General features: G+C 43.7%; 2 protein-coding genes across 4 annotated transcripts in view; both read left to right on the forward strand.

Moving 5' to 3' along the window:
• LOC147010995 (TBC1 domain family member 4-like) overlaps window positions 1–8,457 on the forward strand; it is a 99,725-nt gene extending 91,268 nt beyond the window's left edge. For 2 of the 3 annotated variants that reach the window (XM_085859549.1, XM_085859551.1), the window contains 6 exons: window positions 1,921–2,036; window positions 2,178–2,306; window positions 2,452–2,611; window positions 2,899–3,068; window positions 3,597–3,770; window positions 6,835–8,457. In XM_085859549.1, coding sequence (XP_085715675.1) covers window positions 1,921–2,036; window positions 2,178–2,306; window positions 2,452–2,611; window positions 2,899–3,068; window positions 3,597–3,770; window positions 6,835–7,035 — 950 coding nt within the window. In that variant the 3' untranslated portion in view covers window positions 7,036–8,457. Of the gene's footprint in view, window positions 1–1,920; window positions 2,037–2,177; window positions 2,307–2,451; window positions 2,612–2,898; window positions 3,069–3,596; window positions 3,771–4,336; window positions 5,574–6,834 lie in introns of those variants that run through there. The other variant, XM_085859550.1, reaches the window with a different exon arrangement.
• A 208-nt stretch (window positions 8,458–8,665) lies between these two features.
• The window catches only part of LOC147010996 (ubiquitin-protein ligase E3B-like), a 44,481-nt gene continuing 29,507 nt past the window's right edge, over window positions 8,666–23,639 (forward strand). Inside the window, exons 1-2 of the mRNA XM_085859552.1 lie at window positions 8,666–8,803; window positions 9,443–9,554. Coding sequence (XP_085715678.1) covers window positions 9,479–9,554 — 76 coding nt within the window. The 5' untranslated portion in view covers window positions 8,666–8,803; window positions 9,443–9,478. The remainder of the gene's footprint in view (window positions 8,804–9,442; window positions 9,555–23,639) is intronic.

The following is a 23,639-nucleotide window of genomic DNA, read 5'->3' on the forward strand; positions in this document are numbered from 1 at the left end:
TCTCACTATCTGCCATGACCTTTCCTGGGAAAGTCACATTTCCAACCTCGCCTCAAAAGCCAGTCGCCGACTGGGAATCCTCCGTCGTGCAAAGTCCTTCCTCGGCCCTCTTGAGCTCCTGACCACTTACAAAGCTTTTGTCCGTAGCCTGATGGAGTACTGCTCTCCCCTCTGGGCTGGTGCTCCTGCCTCCCACCTTTCTCGGCTTCATGCTGTCGAAACCAGGGCATTTAAGATCATCGGCATCTCCCGCAATGAAGCTGAGTCTTTGGGCCTCTCACTCAATCACCGCAGGTTGGTCGGTGGTCTTTCTGTCTTCTACCGACTCCTCTCCAGCCTTGCCCCCCCTGCTCTCTCTGCGATTTTTCCCCACCACATTTCCGCAGGGCGCTCAAGGTCCGCCAACAACCCCCTTCTGGTAAAACTACCAAAATCACGAATCACTGCTCACCTTCACTCTTTCATTCCTCTTTTTTCCCGCCTTTGGAATAAACTTCCTCACTCTATTCTTTCCCATTCTTCCCTCCAGGCTTTCAAAACAGCTGTTCACCACCACCTCTTATCTTCCCCCATCCAAATCCTCGATCTTTTCTACCCCCGATAATCCACCCAAGCCCACTTCCTTCAATTCCCCTGCTTTCCTTCCTGAAAGTCCCTGTAATGTCCATCTTCTCTTCGCCATGTTCCCCGTCCCATCCCCATCCCTCTCCCTTCCACAGTTCACCTAATGTGTCTGTTCCCCACTGTTTTGTCCCTTCCACTCCCGCCCCTCTTGTCTCATACCTCCTTGCTGTGAGTTGTGTGTTAGCTCTCATACGAGCCTCGACCAAGGTATACAAAAAAAAAAAATCTGGGCCTGGATACGAGAATTTAAAACATATTTTCAGTGATTCTTCACCATTCAGAGATGGGACCAAAAAAATGATGAACAATGGATGGATGCTCCGCATTGATATTTCATATTGACACTCATACGTTCCGCATTGATATTTAAAAAAATTGTGGACGAGTTATGACAAAATTAGGTGGATGTGTCGGTTCGATGACAAGAACAAGCCAATTTGATTTTATTTCAGGACCGGATCCAGATCTGATCTATCAGTGGGATACAAACATGTAAACTGTTCAGCCTGGCGGAGGTATGCGCCCTACGTAGTACTGTTCTAGTTATTGATTTATTCCCAGGTTGTTTTTTTCCTTTAATTATCTTGCGTTTCACGCAAAACATTGGTTTATGTAGCTTTACCACCGATGATATGTACCATCCTCCAAGACTCTTAACTATTATGCCATCGAAGCTGCAAGGCAATGGCAAAGCACCTGGATTGTACTAGGTGGTTTGCCATTGCCTTCCTCACAGTTATTCACGGCAGAAATTTGTAATTTGTTCAGGGTGCTGCCGATTCCTTGCCTACTCTTCATGAAAGCCACTGTGGGATCTTTAGCGTCCACCAACAAATGCCAGCAGATTGGACGTCCAGTTTAACTTCCATCAGAGGGGCGGCACACACATTGATGCCTCGCTCTCCCGAGAGACATGAGGATGAGCATTTTATAGTTGGGCCAAGTTTCCTACCCAAGTTAGACAACTCAGAGGCGAGTCAGCATACCTCTCGGGCCTAGGCTATCCTACCAGCCCTGCTTTACTACGACTGCTACAACTCTGTACTTATGTCGGATGGCAGTGATTTTTCTTTTTCCCTCTCGGATGTTTTTTGATCCACTGCAGTGGCTTTCTTTTTTGAACAATGGCATTTCATCTTATCCAAATCTATTGACTGACATTTAAGATTATCGGTACTTTCATTGAGCATGTGATGTTGCACAGCCATTCATGGACCTACAAAGGCTGGACTTGGCCGTTTTTACGAAAATTATTGAGAAATTCACTGAACTCGCTATTGCATCATTGCTTTACAGGACGTACATTCCCAAATCATCCCTACTTCTCTGCTCACCTGGGCTCTGGACAGCTTTCTTTGTACAACATCCTAAAGGCCTACTCTCTGCTTGACCCTGAAGTTGGTTACTGCCAGGTATGTGTCCTCAGGAAAGCATCCAAAGGTGTTCTCATGAGATAAAGAATGATGAGCAACAAAGGATGAACACTTGGTGCATGAAAAGCAGAATTACTAGTAAATTACTTGAGGAATGACAATGTACGGTTGATGCCACAGGGCTTAAGCTTCGTGGCTGGTGTTCTGTTACTTCACCTGCCTGAAGAACTCGCTTTTGAGCAGCTCAAGTTCCTCATGTTCGACCTCGGCCTACGCCGACGCTACTTGCCTGACATGTCTGCTCTTCAGGTACATTGGCGAGTCTCCATTGCACCTAAACTACTTTCATCCAATTCTCTATTCTACTTTCCATGCTCTTCAGTTGCAAGATGGGATCCTTGCAAGACAGGCTTCTTCTTAATGTAGGGTATGCAATGACACATATTTCCCAAAGGTGGAGATGTTCCAGCTATCTCGCCTACTCTTTGACTACAATGGTTCTTTGTACCTGCACTTATTCAACCACGAGGTTGGCCCGTGTCTCTATGCTACTCCCTGGTTCATCACTCTCTTTGCGTCGCAGTTTCCTCTCGGCTTCGTCTCTCGCATATTCGGTGAGTTTGCTCCATTCGGGTTACCTTTTTACAGACGGATCATGTTTGCTTATTTTGTCAGAAACTTTAAAGCCAGTTCAGATAACATTGCATTTGCTCTTAAGATTTTATTTTCATGTTTGCATGCTTTAATTTGGCCATCCCATGTAAACTAAATGCTTGCCTGGCATTGACTTGTTCCCCGCATTTTAATAATTATGTCGGTAATGTGACTCGCCAACACCAGTTTGGTGGACTTTCAATAACTATTGTTGAGACTAACCTCATTTGTCACTCTTCCTGTGCAGACTTTGTGTTTCTACAAGGGGCAGAGGTGATATTCAAAGTTGCACAAGGACTGGTAGTGAGACAACAGGCAGAGATTATGCAGCAGGATAGCTTTGAGAGTATCACAGACTTCCTCAAGAACTCGCTCCCCCTACTTGATACTCATCATCTCAAGTGGGTGTTGGCACAGGTGGGCAGGTTCGCTTTCTGAGGTTTTCATTGCTGATCGCTTGTCTCGAAAGTGTTGGAAAAGTCGAGATTTGTTATTTATTCGATATGAGTTTGAAGGATGACATCAATGTAACCAAATTTGAGAAGAACTGATTATCCTTGAGAAACATCACATTCAACAATGTGTGGAAAAATCATAAAGGCACTGTTAAAAAAAAAAAATTGCAAAGGCAAAGATTAAAAGGTCATGCTCTATGTCTCAGCCTAGACATTTGCCTGAGCAAAACACTTCTTCCACCCCATCCCTTCCTCATCATCCAACCCAACTCTACCTTTTCTTCCGGCTTGACAAACATGATGTGCTCAGTCCCAGTTGAAGGCTCCTCTGTAGTTCAAAGGTTGGACGCGTGAGCCGTTATTCTCAAATAATCTGTTAAGTTCGTTTTTCTTTTGTGGCTTCTGCTACCTTGTCTCCTTGCCTTTAAAATGTCACCAAATCAATATATCACAAGCCTGCATGTCATTACAATATAACCTTGTGTCACAGGTGTCAGAGACGGACATCTCCCGCAAGCTGCATGCCTATGAAGTAGAATTTCGCGTATTGTGCGAGGAACTTCCCACAAACAGTGGATGTGCCAAAGCAGCGGGAAACGAAGGACTTGCAGCGGCTTACGAAAATCTACGTAGGCAACACATCGAGTTGATTTCTGACTTACAGGTAGGTATTTTGATGTTATTGAACAATCACCGTGTGTTACAGAGAATCCACAATCATAGATTGACCTTTTGTAACAGTTTCCCCAAGGCCTTTCCCCTTAATGGAAGCAAACCGTTCCTTTTTCATCATTTGTTACCACAACTAATTTTGGATGAGTGGCTAAATGGTAATGCCACAATATTGTTAACACAGAGTGTATATATATATATATATATATATATATATATATATATATATATATATATATATATATATATATATATATATATATATATATATATTTAATAATAGTTTGAGAGTGAAAATAGAATCGTAGTAATCGCTTTCATTCTCTCCTTTTTCTTTTTCTGTCTGTCGTCGAAGTGGACACACCTTGGCAAGCTGTCGCAAATTTTTCTATTCAACTTTACCTGATTAAGAACTTTGAGCTTGACATATTTTTATTTCAAAATTCTTGTTCACTTTGTTGCTTTGGCAGGCTGAGGGAACCACACACTAAGTTAAGGCACTTTGTGAAACAAATGCCTCAAACCAATTGTTTTTATTCCTTATTTTCCCCATTGCAGGAGTAGTTGATTCTTTCTGAATTTTCTTTCTGACAAGTTCCGCTTCATTTCTTCTGGAGTTTGAGTTGAATACATTCAAAGTTTCAATTCCTTCATTTGTCGATCGGCTTGTCACCATCGCTCTAAAATTATCCACTTAAAATTTTAAAAGTCCTTTTGTTTCAGCCCGTCACAGGGCATATGTTCGATGATCCCTCCCCTCGATACATCAGTTGACAAAATGTGTCTTGTAAGAGTCCCTGAGGAGACAACAGGAAAGCTCTCGATAGGTAGCATGTGTTCACCTCCGAACCATCTGGTTTTGAGACTTTTAATGGCCGTTATCAGAGGATGGTGCACTGCACATCAGAGGTCATCTTTTGGCAAGGACAAAATGCCAGCTCTTTCACAAGCACCGGCGTGGACATAAAATATCATGTGGCTGTCCATTTACGGGGTGCCATAAGGCCTTTACACCAGTACCTTGGCCACACACTTGCCATTATATTAATAAAGGGATTACAAAATAGATGTCTCGTTTTTCTGAATGTTGAAATTTTTTTTTCGCTTTGGATGATGACAACCAGCAACAACTTTTGTTTCTGAACATATGTTCAGAACTATTGGTTTTATTGTCTTGTTGGAATATGTTTCTGATCGAAACAACGTCAGCAGCACTCAAAGTGCTGCTGTGAATATCATGAGATATTGACAGAATTGATAAAGCTGTGTTGAAAATACAAACTCTCGCCATACGACAAACAAGTTAAATACTATAAGCATCAAGTAAACAAAATTGATAATATGTCCCATTACATTCATCTGAGTTGAGCAAACAATAACATGTGGGTTGTAGATATGACACTTGCATGATTGGCCAAATATCATGTGCACGTTAAGCTTCTTAAATCTTTGTATTTATCGGATACTCCATTAGACACTCTTCCTTGGCAGATTAATTTGCAATTCCGGTATATTTTTGTATACCGTTGATTCAAATGATCTTTCGCAGAGGAATGGCTGTTTATCCCATTCAGATAGAAATGATACGAGGGTGAGTCGAAAAGCATCCGCAATGATTTATTAAAAACTGTGTTGTGTTGGTTACATTGCTTATTGTACTCACAGGTAAAGCATGAATTTTTGTGCCATTGTGAAGCAGTTTTAACCTGAGCAGTCAGTATTTGTGTCGGTGAAAGGGAGTTAACATGACTGCTCCACTGTCCGTTTGCACCAAAGAAGAGAAACGTGCAGTGGTACGATTTTTGGGGGCTGAAGTTCCACCGGGGGGAGGTGGGGGGCAGAAATCCATCACAGACTTTCAGCACAATACGGCAACAGTGCTTTACCACAGTAGAGAGTATATGATTGGATTACCTTGTTCAAAAACGGTCGCTCAAGTGTCCACTGATGAGGAACGATCTGAATGCCCATCCACATCCACAACAGAAGAAAACATTGAACGAGTCTGCGCCATGACTGTGGATAACCGACGGTCAACTATTGATGAAGTGGAACAACATCTGAACATCAGTTATGGTTCTGCACATGAAATCATAAACAACCGACTTGCCTTTCAAAAAGTTTCTGCAAGATGGGTTCCAAAACAACTCGCAGAAGAGCACAAGTGCAACTGTGTGACAATCTGCCAAAGCCTTTTAAACCGCTTTCATCATGAAGGGAATGCTTTTTGAGACGTGTTGTTACTGGAGACGAGACGTGGATCCACCATTACGAGTCAGAGAGCAAACGCCAGAGTATGGAGTGGAAACATGCAACATCACCAGTCAAAAAGGAGTTCAAAAGTCAACCATCAGCTGGAAAACTGATGTTCACACTTTTCTGAGACCCACAAGTCCCAATTTTGGAACACTATCAAGAGGGGACACAACAGTAAATGGTGTCCGTTATTGTGAAATGTTCCAGGGCCAGTTGAAACCAGCTATTCGATGGAAACGCCGAGGGCTACCGTCGAAAGGTGTTACATTGTTCCATGACAATGCCTGTCCACACACTGCCGCCCATACTGTGGAAACTCTCCGGCAAATGATCTTTGAGGTGTTAGAGCATCCTCCGTACAGTCCTGACGTGGCCCCTTCTGACTTTCACCTTTTTGGTCCATTCAAGGATACTTGAAGAGGCCGCCACTTTGCCAGTGACCAACAAGTGAAAGAAGCGGTGCATGTGTAGCTCATCACTCAGCCAAAAACATTTTTTCTGAGGGCTGCATACAGAAGCTTGTGAACCAATGGACTAAGTGTGTTGAAAAGGATGGGGACGATGTGGAAAAATGATGTTGTACATGCTCAATTGTAGTTATATTATTTAAATAAAACTATATTGCGGATACTTTTTGGCTCACCCGTGTGTGTGTGTGTGTGTGTGTGTGTGTGTGTGTGTGTGTGTGTGTGTGTGTGTGTGTGTGTGTGTGTGTGTGTGTGTGTGTGTGTGTGTATATATATATATATATAAATATTTACGCTCCAGTCACCCCCTTTCACTCTATCACCACCACACAGGTTATGAGGAGTCGAGTATACCACCTCGAGCAGGAACTCTTCCGCCTTGAGGAGAGTAATGTGCTGCTGGAAAGGAACACTTGTGAGTTGCAGAAGAATTGTGATCCAGAGGAAATTCTGCCAACTGAAAGAGTAAACCACGTTTTGAACGAAAGTGATGAAGATGAGCAAGATGAGCAGGCGGTGGAGGGTGTGAGCTGAATCGTCGAGGAGGGTGATAATGAATTGTTTGAAGTTGGTGTTGAGATTTAGCTAGCATTGCCTGCAAAACTGAAGATGATGGCATGAGAAGCTTTGAAAAACACCTGAATGCATTTCACTGCACTTGTCATGACAATGTCCACCGAGTCATGCAGTCAATCCTGCTTCACCCAACACCACCATCAGGCCAAACACACAGCATCACTTTCATTTTTCTAAACTGCTTTGATGTAAGAAAGATAAAAATTGTGCCGACAAGGAAATGCTTTGGAAAGAGGTGACTCACAAGGGGGAATTCAAAGTTTTTTTTTTTTTAATCCCCTTCCCAAAAGGCTTCAGAACCAAAAGAGTCTTTTCCATTTCATTGACATCAGGAAACTCAGCGCTGCTGATAAAATGTGTGATAATGGCTGGAAACTAGAACAGAAATAGCTAACATTTATGCCAAAGTTTAGCTGACACTGGACCATTCTTTCCTTCATGTTTTTTTTTGGGGGGGGGGGGCTTTTGGACTCCCCCGTATAACATGTAAGTGATGCTTTCATCAGAATATGAGACAAATGAGGTTGATTAAATAGTGAGGTGGAGCAGATGAAAGATAAGATGAGTAAAATTTGGAGAAAAATGCAAACCTTCACTCCGAAAGCTGCTTACAAGAAAATAATTATTTAAAAAAAAGTTGTGCCATTCTTTTATCATACAAACTGTGTTCACCGATGTATTCGATTTTTATTCGCTAATTATATTCCAACCGCCGTCTCCGTCGTCGTCCTTCTGCCGAGCATGAGGGATTTGACGACAAAGCGCTTATTGTTGTAAAGTGAGCATCCGACTCGCCTTGAGTGCGATGAAAGATAATATTTTTGAATTATATTTTTGCCTCCAAATGAAGAAACTCCAGATCGCAGTACAGCACTTGATTTCCCTTCTCTTTGCAGACACTAATTCTACCGTTATCATTAAAGATGTTCTCGGTGGAACTAAATGTTAAGCATAAACAAACACTTTCAGTATGCTGAGTTTGAGCTTGTAAGCATGTCATTCGTATTATTTTATTCTGATAAGAATATCGAGCTGTTCTGGTGAGCCAAACAAGATTGTATAAAAGAGATGTAAAATAACTTACGATAATTGATCCATCGTGAGTAAAAGTGAAGCCGACGTTCCGGGCCTTGCCCAAAGAGAATAGCCTTTCTCTTTGGCTCCGACGAAGGGCAAGTTCCGAAACGTCGGCTTCATTTTTATTCGCAGCGGATCAATTAGCATTCAAGGTATTTTATTTGTTATTTGTTTTGACTTGTCTTGCCGCCCACGCAGAGATTGGCCATTACATTGTAGCAAAGATGTAGATTTCCCATAAATTGCTGGTGTTTTTCTGCGTTAAACTGTAGATGAACTTTGCCGATAAATCGTCGAACTTGTGATGCGTTGCACATGATTTTCTGTCCATCTTGTTGAAGAAAAACACCCGTCCCTTTTAATGCTACGATTGTGTAAGGGTGAGGATCATGGGTGGTACTCAGTTTGTTCTGATTTGGTTGTTGTAGACGAGCTGCATCACCGACATGTATGTCATGGGTTGTAGGATGCCTCTTCATTTCCGCATTTTATTTGAGAGCCCAGTCTCACAGTCCAGAGTACAGGAATGTTGATCTGAGTTGGAAGTTTAGGAATTTTAGTGTGGAATTCTCTCCTTCAAAGAAGTGCTGCTGTGAAGAAGTGCTGCCCTGTGACGCAATGTGGTGTTGAGCGATGATTCCGCAGAAAGGTGAGAGTTCCTGTGGTCGTTGCTTCCTATGGGAAGATCTTTTCCCAGGGTGCGGGTGGGGGGGGGGGGACGTTCGACTTCCGAGTTGGCTCAAAACGAATGTGGTGTAATTTTTTTAAAAACATTTTGCGACGTTTGATTCCATGAATGCTGCAAAACTATTTGAACTCAAAAATGACGAACCGGGGTCCATTATCTGATACAGTTTCATGTGGCAAGCCGTGAGTGGATAAAAGTTGTTTGGCCCCTTATAACTGACTGGGTAGTGGTGGATGACAATAATTGCTTCCAGAGGGAACATTTGTCGACAATGACCAGGATATATTCCCTAGTGGGGAATGGTGCGCACCTGATAGCATGGATGACCTCCCATGGATTGGTGGGCATCTTAATCATTTGTAACGGTACAGGTTGAACATATGTGCTGACACACTGGCATGCACGGCAGGCACTACAATGTTTTTCACATCATTGTCAGTAAAAGGCCACCATACTTTCTGACTGAGTAACTGCTTTGTTTTCATGATAACTTGACTCTCTTGAGCTACTTTGAGCATGCATTCATGCAGGAAACGATTTTGTGACAGCCTCGAACGATAAGGTCGTTTTTTATTGCTAGTTTGGTTCTGATGTTTGCAGGTATTCCAATAAGGATTTGGCCATCACCCAGACAAAATGCAGCGACGAACCCAAGTCAATCCATCATCCTGTCTTGACATTTCCGTTATTTACTGCAATGTCATGACTTCCGGTATGCCATGATAAATGTGGAAATGTATATACTGCTCAGTGGCATAATGGGAGATTTTGTCCACCTCTGTCGAGGGTATACTATAGGACGCCTGCAAAAAATGTCCGCAGGATTGATATGCCATATGTTGGAGTTATATGGCTGAAGGTGCTGTGCTCACCTTTCAGTTCAGGCTGGAGGCTTTCCTCTTGGGCTGAAAATAACCTCAAAAGGCTTGTGATCTGAAAGGCGATCGAATGCATGTGGGATTTTTTGCAAGCCCAGGCAAGAGTTGGTGCTTCTTTCTTTGTTTGAGAGCATCGCTGCTCTGCTTATGAGAGGGTGCGGCTGGCATAGGCAGTAGGTCTTGTGGTGTTGTCTGAAAAAGTTTGTTCGAAAACAGCAACTCATAGCACGGAACTTGCATCTACAGTGACATGAGTACAAGCCTTAGGGTTAACCAGTAACCAAGTGATGGTACATTTTAACCCCGTTTTCAGCTGATGAAATGCCATTTAGTGTGTGTTAGTCCATATCCAGGTTGTATCCTCATGGGTAAAAGTAGCAAATTGGTTGGTGGCAGGGTCAAAATTAGGAACAAAGTGAGCGAGATGGTGCGCAAGACCAAGCAAACTTCGAACCTCAACTATGTTGGTCAGAGTTAAACAGTTCCTGACTGTCAACTTTTCCAGCTTCCAAGCTGATGCCTGCTGCCAAAATTATGAAGCTGCACAATGTCACTTCCGGAACACAGAAAAGGCATTTGACGTCTAACTTTGAAAAAATGGTGACACTATTTTGATCTTGTAGGGATTTTTCAATGGTTAGGATCGGATACAGAGTTTGTTTGATATTGATGTTTGGTCTGTGCATGTCCACACAAACACAAATATAGCCGTTCTTTTTGGGAATAATAACCAGCAGAGGTACGCATGAGGATGGTCCAGGAGGCGGTTCATTGATGTTCAAGCTGAGGAGTTCAACCACTTTTGCTCTCACTTGTCTTCGCTGGTGAAATGGCATCCTGTGTCTGGGTTGAATAACTGGTTGTACATTGGGATCAATATGCAGTTTTAGTTGAAAATCAGTTGAAGTTGGGTGTGAGCTTTTGTACCCCAAATTGTATGGCCATTGTGCACCCGAGCAGATATCCTGCATCATCTGCATCATTCACAATAATGTTGGCCGCCGTTCGACTGTTATACTCCAGACACCTGTCGAATGCACCTCAAATAGGGAGAGGAGTGTTTGACGCATATGTGAAGATGGTATTGGCCGACTTGGTTTGATTGTGCTGGCAGCCATCTTGACACAACCTATTGGACAGAAACACTTACCACAGGCTAACAGCAGCTCCGGAATTCATAATCATTGTCCGGAATCTCATCCCGAACACATGCACAGGGAGGAAAGGTTTTTTTTTTTTTTGGTCTGCCTCTCGAGCAGTCAAACAGAATAAAAGTCATTCCAAACAGGAAACTTACTGTTTTTAGGGACATCATGAAGGACAGAAACAACAGGCACGAAGAACTAATTATCTTGCCAAAACGAAGTTTTGCAAGATATGTAAGTCAGCTTGTATGTTTTTTATTTATTTATTTATTTTTGTCTGTAATCACGTATAAAAAATTCTGCAGAGCACAGTTATCATCGGAAATTTTTGTAACTTCGCATATCAGAGGCCTATAGAGGTCCCTTTCAGCGCATAAAATTTTGACGGTCAAGGTCACTTTGTCGCAAATCAGGGGAGTCGACGAAACCCTTATTTTTTGAGTAATTTTGATCGGATTGTCTTCAAACTTCATGGGAATATAGTTCATGGTCTGGCGCTCAGCTGATTAATTTTTGGTGGCGATTGGCCTTGACCTTCATGGTTAGTGCCTGAGGTCAAACATATTTGACCCCAAGGTCAAATTTTCAAGTTTTAGGAACCATATCGTGTAGTACCTCAAATTGAAAACCTCGATGAGTGCTTTCTAGATATGTCAAGCTTGAGACATTATGACGTCATTTGGTGACGTTATGAGGCAAATGCATATTTTTCATGGTTACTCTGTAGAACGATTCTCATCGGAATCTCTCGTAGGCAGATAGTCCTCAAGGAGTCGCTCCTGGTGGATAGCAGCTCTGTTCACCTCAGTGTTACCTTAAAGAAGTCACACGTGGTCACCTTTTGGCAAGATGCGGGTCACCCTGCGGGTGACATTGGTTTATTTTATTTAATTGTTGAAAAAGGTTGGTATAAAAGAGAATGCATTAAGGGCGGTAAACTTCCCCCAATTTTTATTTATTTTTTTAACAACCTTTCAACTTTTATTTCAATTGAATTATATACTTGAACACTGAAGGACACAAATTTCCACAAATCTTGAACACTGCACGACATGGACACAATCAAATTTACCACTCATGCTCTCAGCGTTGTGGAATATCGAGGTTCAAACAACATTGTGGCTCGTAGCAAATATAGCTCGTGCTTGGAAACCCAAAGCAAGAGTTGAAAAGACCATTCCCATGTCCTTTTCCTCAAGACTTCACGAGGTAAGGTGTTCTCTGAACTCTCGAGTTAGTGACTGATTGCATGATTTCCCCTTTGGGTGGCGGTCTTCACTGTACCTACGATCTGTTGCTCCACAGCAGCAGTGACACTTAGATGTGCTGAAACTTCTTGTATCATCAGATTTTGTTTTCACGCAGGCAGCTCAGTTGAAGTGTGCCGAGAATTAGTTTTGTTAATCACGTTGTTGGGGTTGTTGACTCCTTTCTTGCAGCTCTATGGCTTGAGTCTCGGATACTTTCATAGCCCGAGCTGGTCGAGCATGGTGTCTGTCAATGTTCAAATCAGGTTTGCAAAAACGATGTCTAATTGGCAAAGCCGGGTAACAATTAACAATCGACTCAGCTGGCGCTTGTCAATGTGACAAAATACGTAACATTCAAATGAAACATTTTTCCGAGGCTCAAAATATACACAAGGAAGTTTGGTAGAGGAGGTTCCTGCCGTTCCATATTGTTTACCCTGTGTGCCCTGCCCCATCCCTCTCCCTTCCACAGATCTATCCTATTGTCTTTGTTCCCCACTATTTTGTGCTTCCCTCTCCCGCCCCCTTGTCTCCTGCCGTGTTGTATGTTTCTGTGTATCAGCTCTTACACGAGCTTCGACATGGTATACAAAAAAAAAGACGGGGGAAATGCCAACAGCAACGCTGAGGAAAAATTGATGGAGACGGACAAACAAGGGATAAGGGGCAGGGGAGAACGCAAAGGGCAACTGGAGCAAAATTTGGGACGGGTGTGGATTGTTTAACGGGTGTAGAAAATATAATGCTTTTAGATGGGGGATGATCCGAGATAGTGATGAATAGCTGTCTTCAAGACCTGAAGGGAAGAATGACAACAGGGGGGAAGAATGACATTGAAGATAATGTGGAAGTTGGGTCCACAGGTGGGGAAAAAGAGGAACAAATGAGTGGAGGTGTTCAGCCCATCATGCCTGCACTGCACCAACCCCAGTATCCATCTTCCACCCACACATAAGCTACTGACAGGTTCTGCCAATATCCCCAGACCTCTCTATCTCCAATACGTCCAGGTACATTTATAATTGATCCCCCTATGAATACAATCTAAAACCCTGATTAGCTTTAACTCTCGCTACCTGGCACTGTGCTGTCTGCTTACCCAATATTCTTTAAGTTTTGTGATCGCCATGTAGAAATCGTTCCCGTATCGGTTAACTAACGTATCAAAGATGGTGTCAGCAGGGCAGAGCTTTTGTTCCTTCTCGGCAATGTTCACAGCCGCCATGTTGTACTCCAAGCTTTGCTTCCATTTCCTCCTTGTTGATAAGCAAGAAGATTCTTTCCTCCCCAGCATTGTAGTGAGGGAATGTCGTAACAACTTCCATAACTTTGAATGGCAGATCATATTCGTAGCAGCTTGTGCCTGGTTTCTTTATGCGTCTTAGGTATCATCAGAGGACATTAACAAAGTGTGGTTCAACATCTTTGACACCGGCACTTTACCTGACTTTTTAAAGAATGTCCTCTGTAACCAACATGTGATCATTGAGGAATTGTTAATTGAGTTTTATTTTATAATATGTTCCCTTACAAGGAACTTCGAAGCAGGATGAGGCCATCAAAAAGCCTGTGCTATTATTACCAACCTCTGCTTGTCTGTACACTATCCTTTTCAAATGCTGAGTAAGGAAGCAGCATGTACCATTTTAAAAGTCATTGGAATGACTCGGCCAGGATACGAACTGCCAACCTCCCAGACTCGGTGCGAACGGTCTAACCATTAATCCACCGTGACTGGTAAGTTGGTCCACCGTGGCAGGTTCGTTTCAGGGAAGAGTTCAGGATAATTCTGCATGAAGTGGTCCACTGAAATGAAGCTCTTGTCAAGTCTGCGTTCAAACTCCAGCCAGGTAAAATGGTTCAGAAGCTCATCTTCCAAGGGCATCACTTCAGGAGGTACATTTTTAGCTTGAACAAGAAATCACCTGTCTGCCTTGAAGAAAGCTGCAAACTGGCAGTCAAAGATGTCTCCATTCTGATGAAGCTGACAGACCGTTTGTCGTGTTGTGGGTCCAACAAGATGTTTGTTATGAATCCACTTCGTTGTTTGGATCTTTAAAATCAACAGAACATGATCCCCTTGCCCTGAAACATTCCACAAGAACAGAAGGCCTGAGAAACTTTCAAAGACCATTGTTTCTTTTTTATTTGAATGGTAGTAGAGGCTCATGGAATAGCTAGAACACAGAACGGATCAGGATGCAGCAGAACAAAAGGAACAGGAGAAAAAGTCCCACTCCTCTCTCCAGGTGTGCAAAACAGCTATTCACCACCATCTCATGTCTTCCCCCATCCAAAATATTGATCTTTTCTACCCCCGTTAATCCACCACAAACCCACCTCCTTAAATTTCCGTTTTCCTTCCTGAATGTCCCTGTCGTTCCATCTTGTATACCCTGTGTACCCTGCCCCATCCCTCTCCCTTCCACAGATCTATCCTATTGTCTTTGTTCCCCACTATTTTGTGCTTCCCTCTTCCACCCGCCTTGTCTCCTGCTTTGTTATATGTTTCTGTGTATTCGCTCTTACACGAGCCTTGACATGGTATCCAAAAAAAAGACGGGGGAAATGCCAACAGCAGCGCTGAGGAAAAAGTAGATGGAGACGGACAAACAAGGGATAAGGGGCAGGGGAGAACGCAAAGGGCACCAGGAGCAAAATTTGGGACGGGTGTGGATGGTTTAACGAGTGTAGAAAAGACAATGCTTTTGGATGGGGGACGATCTGAGATAGTGGTGAACAGCCGTCTTCAAGACCTGTAGGGAAGAATGACATTGAAGAGAATGTGGAAGTTGGGTCCACAGGTGGGAAAAAGAGGAACAAATGAGTGGAGGTGGGCACTGAGCAGTGATTTGGGATTTTGGAAGTTTCACGAGAAGGGGGTTGATGGTGGACCACGTCTGCCCTATATATACCTCAAAGGTACAAAGCATTGAGAGGGCAGAGGGCGCAAAACCACCTCTGGAAAGGAGGTGGAAGAAGGCAGAGACCACTGACCTGTTGATGGCAAAGTTATAGGCCCATGGACTCTGCTTCATCATGGGAGATTCCCACTCTCACTCTCAGTCTGTCCTTCATCCCCATTATCACTCTCTCTCAGTCTGTCCTTCATCCCCATTATCTCTCTCTCTCTCTCTCTCTCTCTCTCTCTCTCTCTCTCTCTCTCTCTCTCTCTCTCTCTCTGTCACTCTCAGTCTGTCCTTCATCCCCATTATCACTCTCTCTCAGTCTGTCCTTCATCCCCATTATCACTCTCTCTCTCAGTCTGTCCTTCATCCCCATTATCACTCTCTCTCTCTCTCTCTCTCTGTCACTCTCAGTCTGTCCTTCATCCCCATTATCACTCTCTCTCTCAGTCTGTGCTTCATCCCCATTATCACTCTCACTCTCAATCTGTCCTTCATCCCCATTATCACTGTCACTCTCAGTCTGTCCTTCATCCCCATTATCACTCTCTCTCTCAGTCTGTCCTCCATTCCCATTATCTCTCTCTCTCTCTCTCTCTCTCTCTCTCTCTCTCTCTCTCTCTCTCTCTCTCTCTCTCTCTCTCTCTCTCTCTCTCTCTCTCTCTCTCTCAGTCTGTCCTTCATTCCCATTATCACTTTCTCTCTCAGTCTGTCCTTCATTCCCATTATCTCTCTCTCTCTCTCTCTCTCTCTCTCTCTCTCTCTCTCTCTCTCTCTCTCTCTCTCTCTCTCTCTCTCTCTCTCTCTCTCTCTCTCTCACTCTCAGTCTGTCCTTCATCCCCATTATCACTCTCTCTCAGTCTGTCCTTCATCCCCATTATCTCTCTCAGTCTGTCCTTCATCCCCATTATCACTCTCACTCTGTCTGTCCTTCATCCCCATTATCACTCTCACTCTGTCTGTCCTTCATCCCCATTATCACTCTCACTCTCAGTCTGTCCTTCATTCCCATTATCACTCTCACTCTCAGTTGGTCCTTCATCCCCATTATCACTCTCACTCTCAGTCGGTCCTTCATCCCCATTATCACTCTCACTCTCAGTCTGGCCTTCATCCCCATTATCACTCTCACTCTCAGTCTGGCCTTCATCCCCATTATCACTCTCACTCTGTCTGTCCTTCATCCCCATTATCACCCTCACTCTCAGTCTGGCCTTCATTCCCATTATCACTCTCACTCTCAGTTGGTCCTTCATCCCCATTATCACTCTCACTCTCAGTCTGTCCTTCATCCCCATTATCACTCTCTCTCAGTCTGTCCTTCATCCCCATTATCACTCTCACTCTCAGTCTGTCCTTCATCCCCATTATCACTCTTGCTCTCAGTCTGTCCTTCATCCCCATTGTCACTCTCACTCTCAGTCTGTCCTTCATCCCCATTGTCACTCTCACTCTCAGTCTGTCCTTCATCCCCATTGTCACTCTCACTCTCAGTCTGTCCTTCATCCCCATTGTCACTCTCACTCTCAGTCTGTCCTTCATCCCCATTGTCACTCTCACTCTCAGTCTGTCCTTCATCCCCATTGTCACTCTCACTCTCAGTCTGTCCTTCATCCACTTGATGTCCTCACTTCGTCTCGTCTCTCGCTCTTCTATGAGCCCCTGTGTGTGTACAAACAAAGGTTTGCAATTACCAACTTCAAAAACTAAACACTTGCCTCCGTGTCTACAGGAACTGACATGATTCATGGGAATGATTTTTGCAATGGTTTATTACACTTTATGGCCCTGGTGTTGGCTTAATGGTTAGCATGGTGGACTTGGGATCCTCGGATCCTGAGTTCAAATCCTCCTCAGCTGTTGAATTAATACCAGGTGGGATTGACTCTGCCTGTCATCCTTTCGAGGTCGGCAAAATGAGTGTCAGCTTGCTGGTATCCTGTTTCGGAGTGGTGACCCATCCAGGATTGTGCCCAATAGCCAAGGAGACTGCTGAGGCAGCACCAACTCTCTGCATGGAGTATGATCCCGATGGATGGATGGATTACACTTTATGTTGCTGTTCCTGAAAACTTCAGGGCTTTTGCAGAGAGCTATGATCAGCTTGTGTCTTGGTCCATCATATTCTTCAAAGCTCTCTTCACACAAGCAGTTCACCATGTTACCTCAACATGAAAGAACTACATTCTTTGCAATGCTTTTCATATTCAAGGAGCTATTCTGATGCTTCTGAACATAAGATGACACAAAAGGTTTTCAGGCGTCATACAGCCAGATATCCCAACCCACACAAGATTGAATTAACCTTGGACAATATGAAAATACACACATAAAATTGATTTTTATTGTGATGCAAACAACTGAAACATCACAAACCAGAATGCAACACGTAGCTGATGGTGTAGTTCTCCAGCCTTTTGATTAGTATGAGGAATAGATCTGTGTCATATGAAAGCTAAATCTTAAACGTTTTTTAAAAAAAATCTTGTGTACACAAAAGGACATGGACTGATGATCGATTGGTGGGGTGGTCAGAGCTCACTTTAATGTCCCTCGTCTCCGACCTTATTGGAGGGGTGGGGAACAATAAATAGGGAAAATCGGGGGGATGAGGTACAAGAGAAGCGGATGCAACATGATTATAAAGCAATATGGGAGAAGAAAAACGCACCAAATCAACAACTATAAACTTAGAAAGAGTTGGAAACGTGGTGGTGAGCCAAATAAACACCCGTCTTGAAGCCCTCGAGGGAAGAATGAGATTAAACGCAATAACAAAGTTGCTTAACAATAACATCTAAATGTGGCATTATTGGTAGGGGGTGAATACTTTTGTAGGCCACTGTACATCCAGAGAGATGGCCTTAATGTCTGACATTGAGGACCTCCATCTATTGTTAGGAGAGCAGAAGCAGCATCTATAATAATGAAGTAACATGTTCTGAGATCAGGCTGTTGGAGAAAATAACGGATTTTATGTGAACTGCATTCATGGATTCCATGATCTCACTCATGATTGTAAGTGAAATAACAGAGTTATAGTGAATATAATCTATTTCGACACAATGTTCATGTAATACAATGACATTAGCAGACTTGCAAATTGAAAGAACATGATCTACTGTAAATGTTAGGATGAACAGAAAGAGCATGTGTAAGACCATCAGGGCAGATGTCAAGGACACATGCACCGATACCCTATCAGAGTATAGAGTCACCAATTGTCAAAATAACTTCACCTTTTGTGAACAAGAGTATACATGAGCAATTAGATCGGTACTCGGTAGAGAGCGCATACCTCCACCTGGATGAACAGTTTACGTTTTCGTATCCCACTGATAGGCCGGATCCGTAAGATGACCTGAACCAAAATTGAATCGGCTTGTTCTCGTCACCGACTCAACTGATCCACCAAGTTTTATCACAAGTCATCCACAACTTTTTGAAATATCATGATATGTATTGTTTTTGGCCCCATCTCTCAATGGTGAAGAATCAAGAATCACTTAAAATTAAAAAAAATTCTCGGATCCGGATCTTCATCAAAATCTAATTGAGTCATCCTTGTCGCACACCCAACCTGTCCACCCAATACCGTCAGAATCCGTCCACAACTTTTTGAGATATCCTGCTCACAGACAGAACGACTGAAAACAACCTCTGTCCACCTTTGCTGGCAGAGGTAATTACGTCAAAAAGGTGGGATAGGTACAGCGAACAAGGGGTTGGCTATGCAAGGTTTGAAAGCAAAATTGAGGCATTCGGCAAATCGACATGATGGTTGAAATCTCCATAAATAAATAGACTTGCAGTGGGTAGTTATAAAAGTCCAATGATGTCAGCACAGAGCAATGCAACCAAATCCTGTGAAGAGGATGGTACAGGACACAGCAAGCAAGTGATAGTTGCAAAGGCGAAAGTGTAATGAACGGGGATTTGGAGGGTGAGGGTGATCCATGGACAGTGAGAAATGGAATTATTGATGTAAATTGCAACTTCACCACTGAGTTGTTAGTGCTTCTAAATATATTAACAACAAAAATTGTCCTGGTCTTTTTGGAACACCCTGTATATTAAGCGATAAACACTTTACTTGATAGACATATCCATTACACCACACCTCCATCTCACCATTGACTCAAACTGGTCGTCAAACTGTCATTAATAACTAATTTTAACATTCTGCACTGCATATCCAAGCCACCAACAACAAATTATTTCAATGCTTATTTAGAATGTACCAGCAGGGATACCCGGCATATTTTTTGTGGGGGCATAAAACACTTCCCTACACCCACGAAGGAATGGGGTTGGGGATCATTCAACATTACCTTTCACATTGTTACAAAGGCTTCGGCACAATAGAGAGATTTTAAAATGGCCCGTCACGGTCGCCAGTCCAACTCACAATCCTGTGAGATTTGCGGAAAGCCCGTGGAATTGCAACTGTCAATTGTGATTATGAGACCTGAAACCAAGAGATCGCAAAATCACTTCGCACATAAAGAAATGTACTGTACCCTACAGGGTGGTCACAAAGTCCCGTTACCCCCCCCCTCACCCTCTCCCCATCATCATCTACCTTTGTATGTTTCGTATTTATATATACATATATATATTGTTGTGGTTACCAAATTCGCAAACCACCATTCAGGTCCCTTAGGTGAGATATCTCCGTAAGTATATGTGTAGTTAGGCCCAAACCCGTTGTCTAGTGGGAATACATGTCATTCATGCGTGCTGCGACTCTTCAGGATAGCCGTTTTTCTTTTACTATCTTTATTTTGGACCAACCGCCATGATTACCACCGCCAACCGCGTCTCAACAGTCATCACAACATCAACCACCCACCGCGGCGCCGCTTCACCACAACAGCCACGACCTTTCCCGTCACACCTCGCAACCGTCGCATCGCCACCGTTCTTGCGCCGCTTGTGGGTACCGGTATTGGACTCGTGCAGGGCGCGCGCCGAACAGCGTGTACAAAACCACGGATTTTCCGCTCCAAAAACGGATCAAAAACGACACACGCCCACTTTTGTTCCGTCCAATCGGTGAGCGAGGGGCAATTTGGCCCCGCCTCCAGGGCGTTGGAGGGCGGTCGCTATATGCAAATTCATGGATCAAAATGCATTCACGCCCACTTTTTCTCGGGCCAATGGGGAGCGAGGTGAAAGGTCGAAGGCAGGGGGTCAAAGGCGAAGCCATGGGGCTTATATAAGCGGCTACGTTCGTCAGAAAAGGGTTGGTCGTCGTCGTCGTCGTGTGCGTTGGAGTCGGAGCGAAGAGGACGGAGCTGTGGAGAGGCGGCGAAGACAGACGAGGGGGTGCTCGCGTCGTGCCGGGAGCTGCACACCAGGGAGGCCGATGGCGCGACCTGGTCGAGGTGGAGACGCTCGTCGCGGGACTCGAGACAGAGTAAAAATCCTCCTTTCCCCGAGCATCAGCAACCCCCTCCTGTTCCCCCCCCCGCGCTGAGATAGTGCGACCAAGGGGGCCCCTTTTCCCACCCCCTACCAGACACTGTCTGCGAGGCCCGCGGAGTTGAGGCACCATCGCCCTCCACGTCTCATCACCAGACGGGTAGGCCCGACCCGGTCTCGGCCTCAGGCCCGCCTCATCCTTGAGGGTGTTCTTTTTCTTGGTTTTGGGTATGTGTTGTCGGCGCCGTCTGTGAAGTAGAATTGTATAAGTGTTGCCGTGTGCTCAGTAGTCGGATAGCTCTGCATTGTGTCTTCGCTTTTACATTTGCTTTTTGTGTAAAATTGCATTGTGTTTCTTCTTTCCTTCTATGTGCTTTTGGTGGAATTGTATATGTGTGCTTTCCGTTCATCGCGAATAAATGTGCTTTATGTTGAACTGTTTCCCGCTTCGCTTCGTCATTTCTTTCATTGAATCCTCATCTTGCTTCACGTAAAGGGTTGGTCGTGGGCTGAATACGCCCGATAATTAATCGAACCGTCGAGGCCGACGATAACACCGCTCGGTTATCCCGATAGTACGGAACGGGTCGCTTAAGTGGCCCGTGTCCGAAGTCGACCTGCGGCGAGGTGCGATCGCCCGGTCTACCCTCCGTGTGGGTACTTAGGTAGGTCGAATTTGGCGAGCAACCCTATCCCACGCGGGGGCCGATTGGCACGATCGCGGTGAGACCGAAAGGTCCACCCGTGACTGGTTCCCGGCGTTAGTCCGAGAGGGTCACGACTGGATTGTCCGTCCGGTGGGCGACGTGCCGCGATTCGAGTTACGTGGCCGTCAGCACGCCGGCGGGCGCGAATCCGTAACAATATATATATATATATATATATATATATATATATATATATATATATATATATATATATATATATATATATATATATATATATATATATATATATGTTCATGTTAATGTTAAAAAAATTTTTTTTACAACACCTCTTAGCTAATACAATAAAAGTTTCGTTTATTCATAGTTTACATTTATACCTCTTATGTTTTCATTATATGTTCATTTATCAGGTTCTGCGGAGGAGGTAACGGGACTTTGTAAACACCCTGTAGATTATTGGCTTAGAGCCATTGTAAAAGTGTTACCGTAGAGGTGGAATTTGATGACATTTGTTGAATGGATGCTCATGAATGTGCTGTTGATGGTTCTGGGTTAAGTTTGACCCCGATATACAAATATGGGGCTGTTCAGGAAGAAGTAGAAAAAGATGTTAACTTTGCTTCTGGAAGAGGTTTATTTGTATTTAAATGTCTGGTAATTATTTTGTATTTATTTACACGTATGTGTACTTGACTATAACTGTCATTAATCAAGAAGGCTTCGGTATGAGACAGCGGTTAATAATAATAATAAAAAATAAAAAAAAATCGAACTTTCTAAATTCAAAGTTTTGGAATTTTTTTTTGGCATAAAACACTCCCTCGCATTCACTGACAAACCTCTGAAAGTTTGACGAGGGAGGATCTGTTCAGCCATCTCTGAGAAAAATGGCAAAACACACACAGATGCACAGACACACAGCCAAACAGCTCTCTTACAGTACAGATTTTATAAATAATTATAATAATACCATTCCTTTCACACCATAAAGGCACATATCCTCATCTTTTTTTCACCTTCATCAGTTTCTGTATAAATAAAAATTCACAGAAAATAGAAAAAATCCACTAGTAAGGGGCTGCAATTCCCATGCATGGGAATACCCTTAACCTGTTGAAATATTATCCCACCAAAAGACACAAAAGTGTAAAATAAAATAAAATAAAATTAACAGCATCCTTAAACTCTGCTTGTCAAAACAATGAAAACTTGAGTATTTATTTTGAGAAATGAATGCTCTCCCAAACCTGACACATAAAAACTTATTAAATGAGTTAAAAAAAACCTTGTCAATAACTTTGAAGAGGGAATCGCTCACTCGTACTAAATCCAAATTTGTGTATAAAGTTGAAAAATCAAAAAACTTCAACTGCCCTGATATTGAGCCATCTAATTCTATCTACGAATTATAAGGAAGAATTAATGTTCCAGAAAGTGTTCATACCAGAATTCTTCTCAATTACTAAACAATATTTCCTGAACTGTTTCTGAACAACTTGCCTGCCTGAGTTAACTATAACTGATAACTGTTTGGTAGAACATTGCCTGGCACCTGCTATAAACCTATACTTGTATGGTTTCTTATGAAGCTTCGGAATCCAGAAAAGTCGAGGAATACAAAGATTTACCTCCACATTTAATACTGAAATTATTAACTAAAACTTCCTGTTGTTCAGAGATAATATTGTTACGGTTGTGGAAATTCGCAAACCACCATTCAGGTCCCGTAGGTGAGATATCTCTGTAAGTACATGTGTAGTTAGCCCAAACCGGTTGTTTCGAGGGAATAAATGTGATTCATTCGGGCTGCGACGCTTTGAGATAGCCGTTTTTCTGTTCTATCTTTATTTTGAACCAACCGCCATCACACAACCACCAACCACAACGCCGCTTCACAACAACAACAACAACGCCAACAGCCACGACCTTTACCTTCACAACTCGCTCCCACATCATCGCATTATGCCATTCCCAAATGCACCATGACCATCAAACCACCACCATAAACCCTCCACCACCCTCACCTCCCTCCTTCTACCGCCATCCCCGCACCACATGTGAGCACCGAGTGTCGGGCTGTCCTGGGCTCGTACAAGATACGCACCGAGCCGCGAGTGCAAAATGCGGCCTTTCCGAGGAGAATTCGGATCAGGAATGCTACACACCCACTTCTGATCCATCCAATCAGGAAGCGCAGGGCGGCTTGGCCCCGCCTCCAGGCGCGTCTGTGTGGAATCGAGATATGCAAATTCTAGGATCAGGGGAGATTCACGCCCCTTTTCCTCCGTCCAATAGGCGAGCGTGGCCCCGCCCCCGAGGTCATCCTGATCCGGAAATTTGCATATTGTTTTCTCCTGCCGGCCTATAAAACGGCGAGCACGAGGCGAATAAAAGAGTTGTTGTGCAGAAGAGTTGTGGCGCGGAGGAGTTGTGGCGCGGAGAGTCAGTTTTGGTGGCAGAGAGTGGAGTCGGGAGACGGAAGCAGTGGAGTCGGGTTGGAGAGCGGAGCGGAGTGGAGTTGGGAGG

Source organism: Eptatretus burgeri, chromosome 16 (genome assembly GCF_056783735.1).
Source record: "Eptatretus burgeri isolate ZD-2024b chromosome 16, Ebu_testis_v1, whole genome shotgun sequence".
Classification (NCBI taxonomy): domain Eukaryota; kingdom Metazoa; phylum Chordata; class Myxini; order Myxiniformes; family Myxinidae; genus Eptatretus; species Eptatretus burgeri.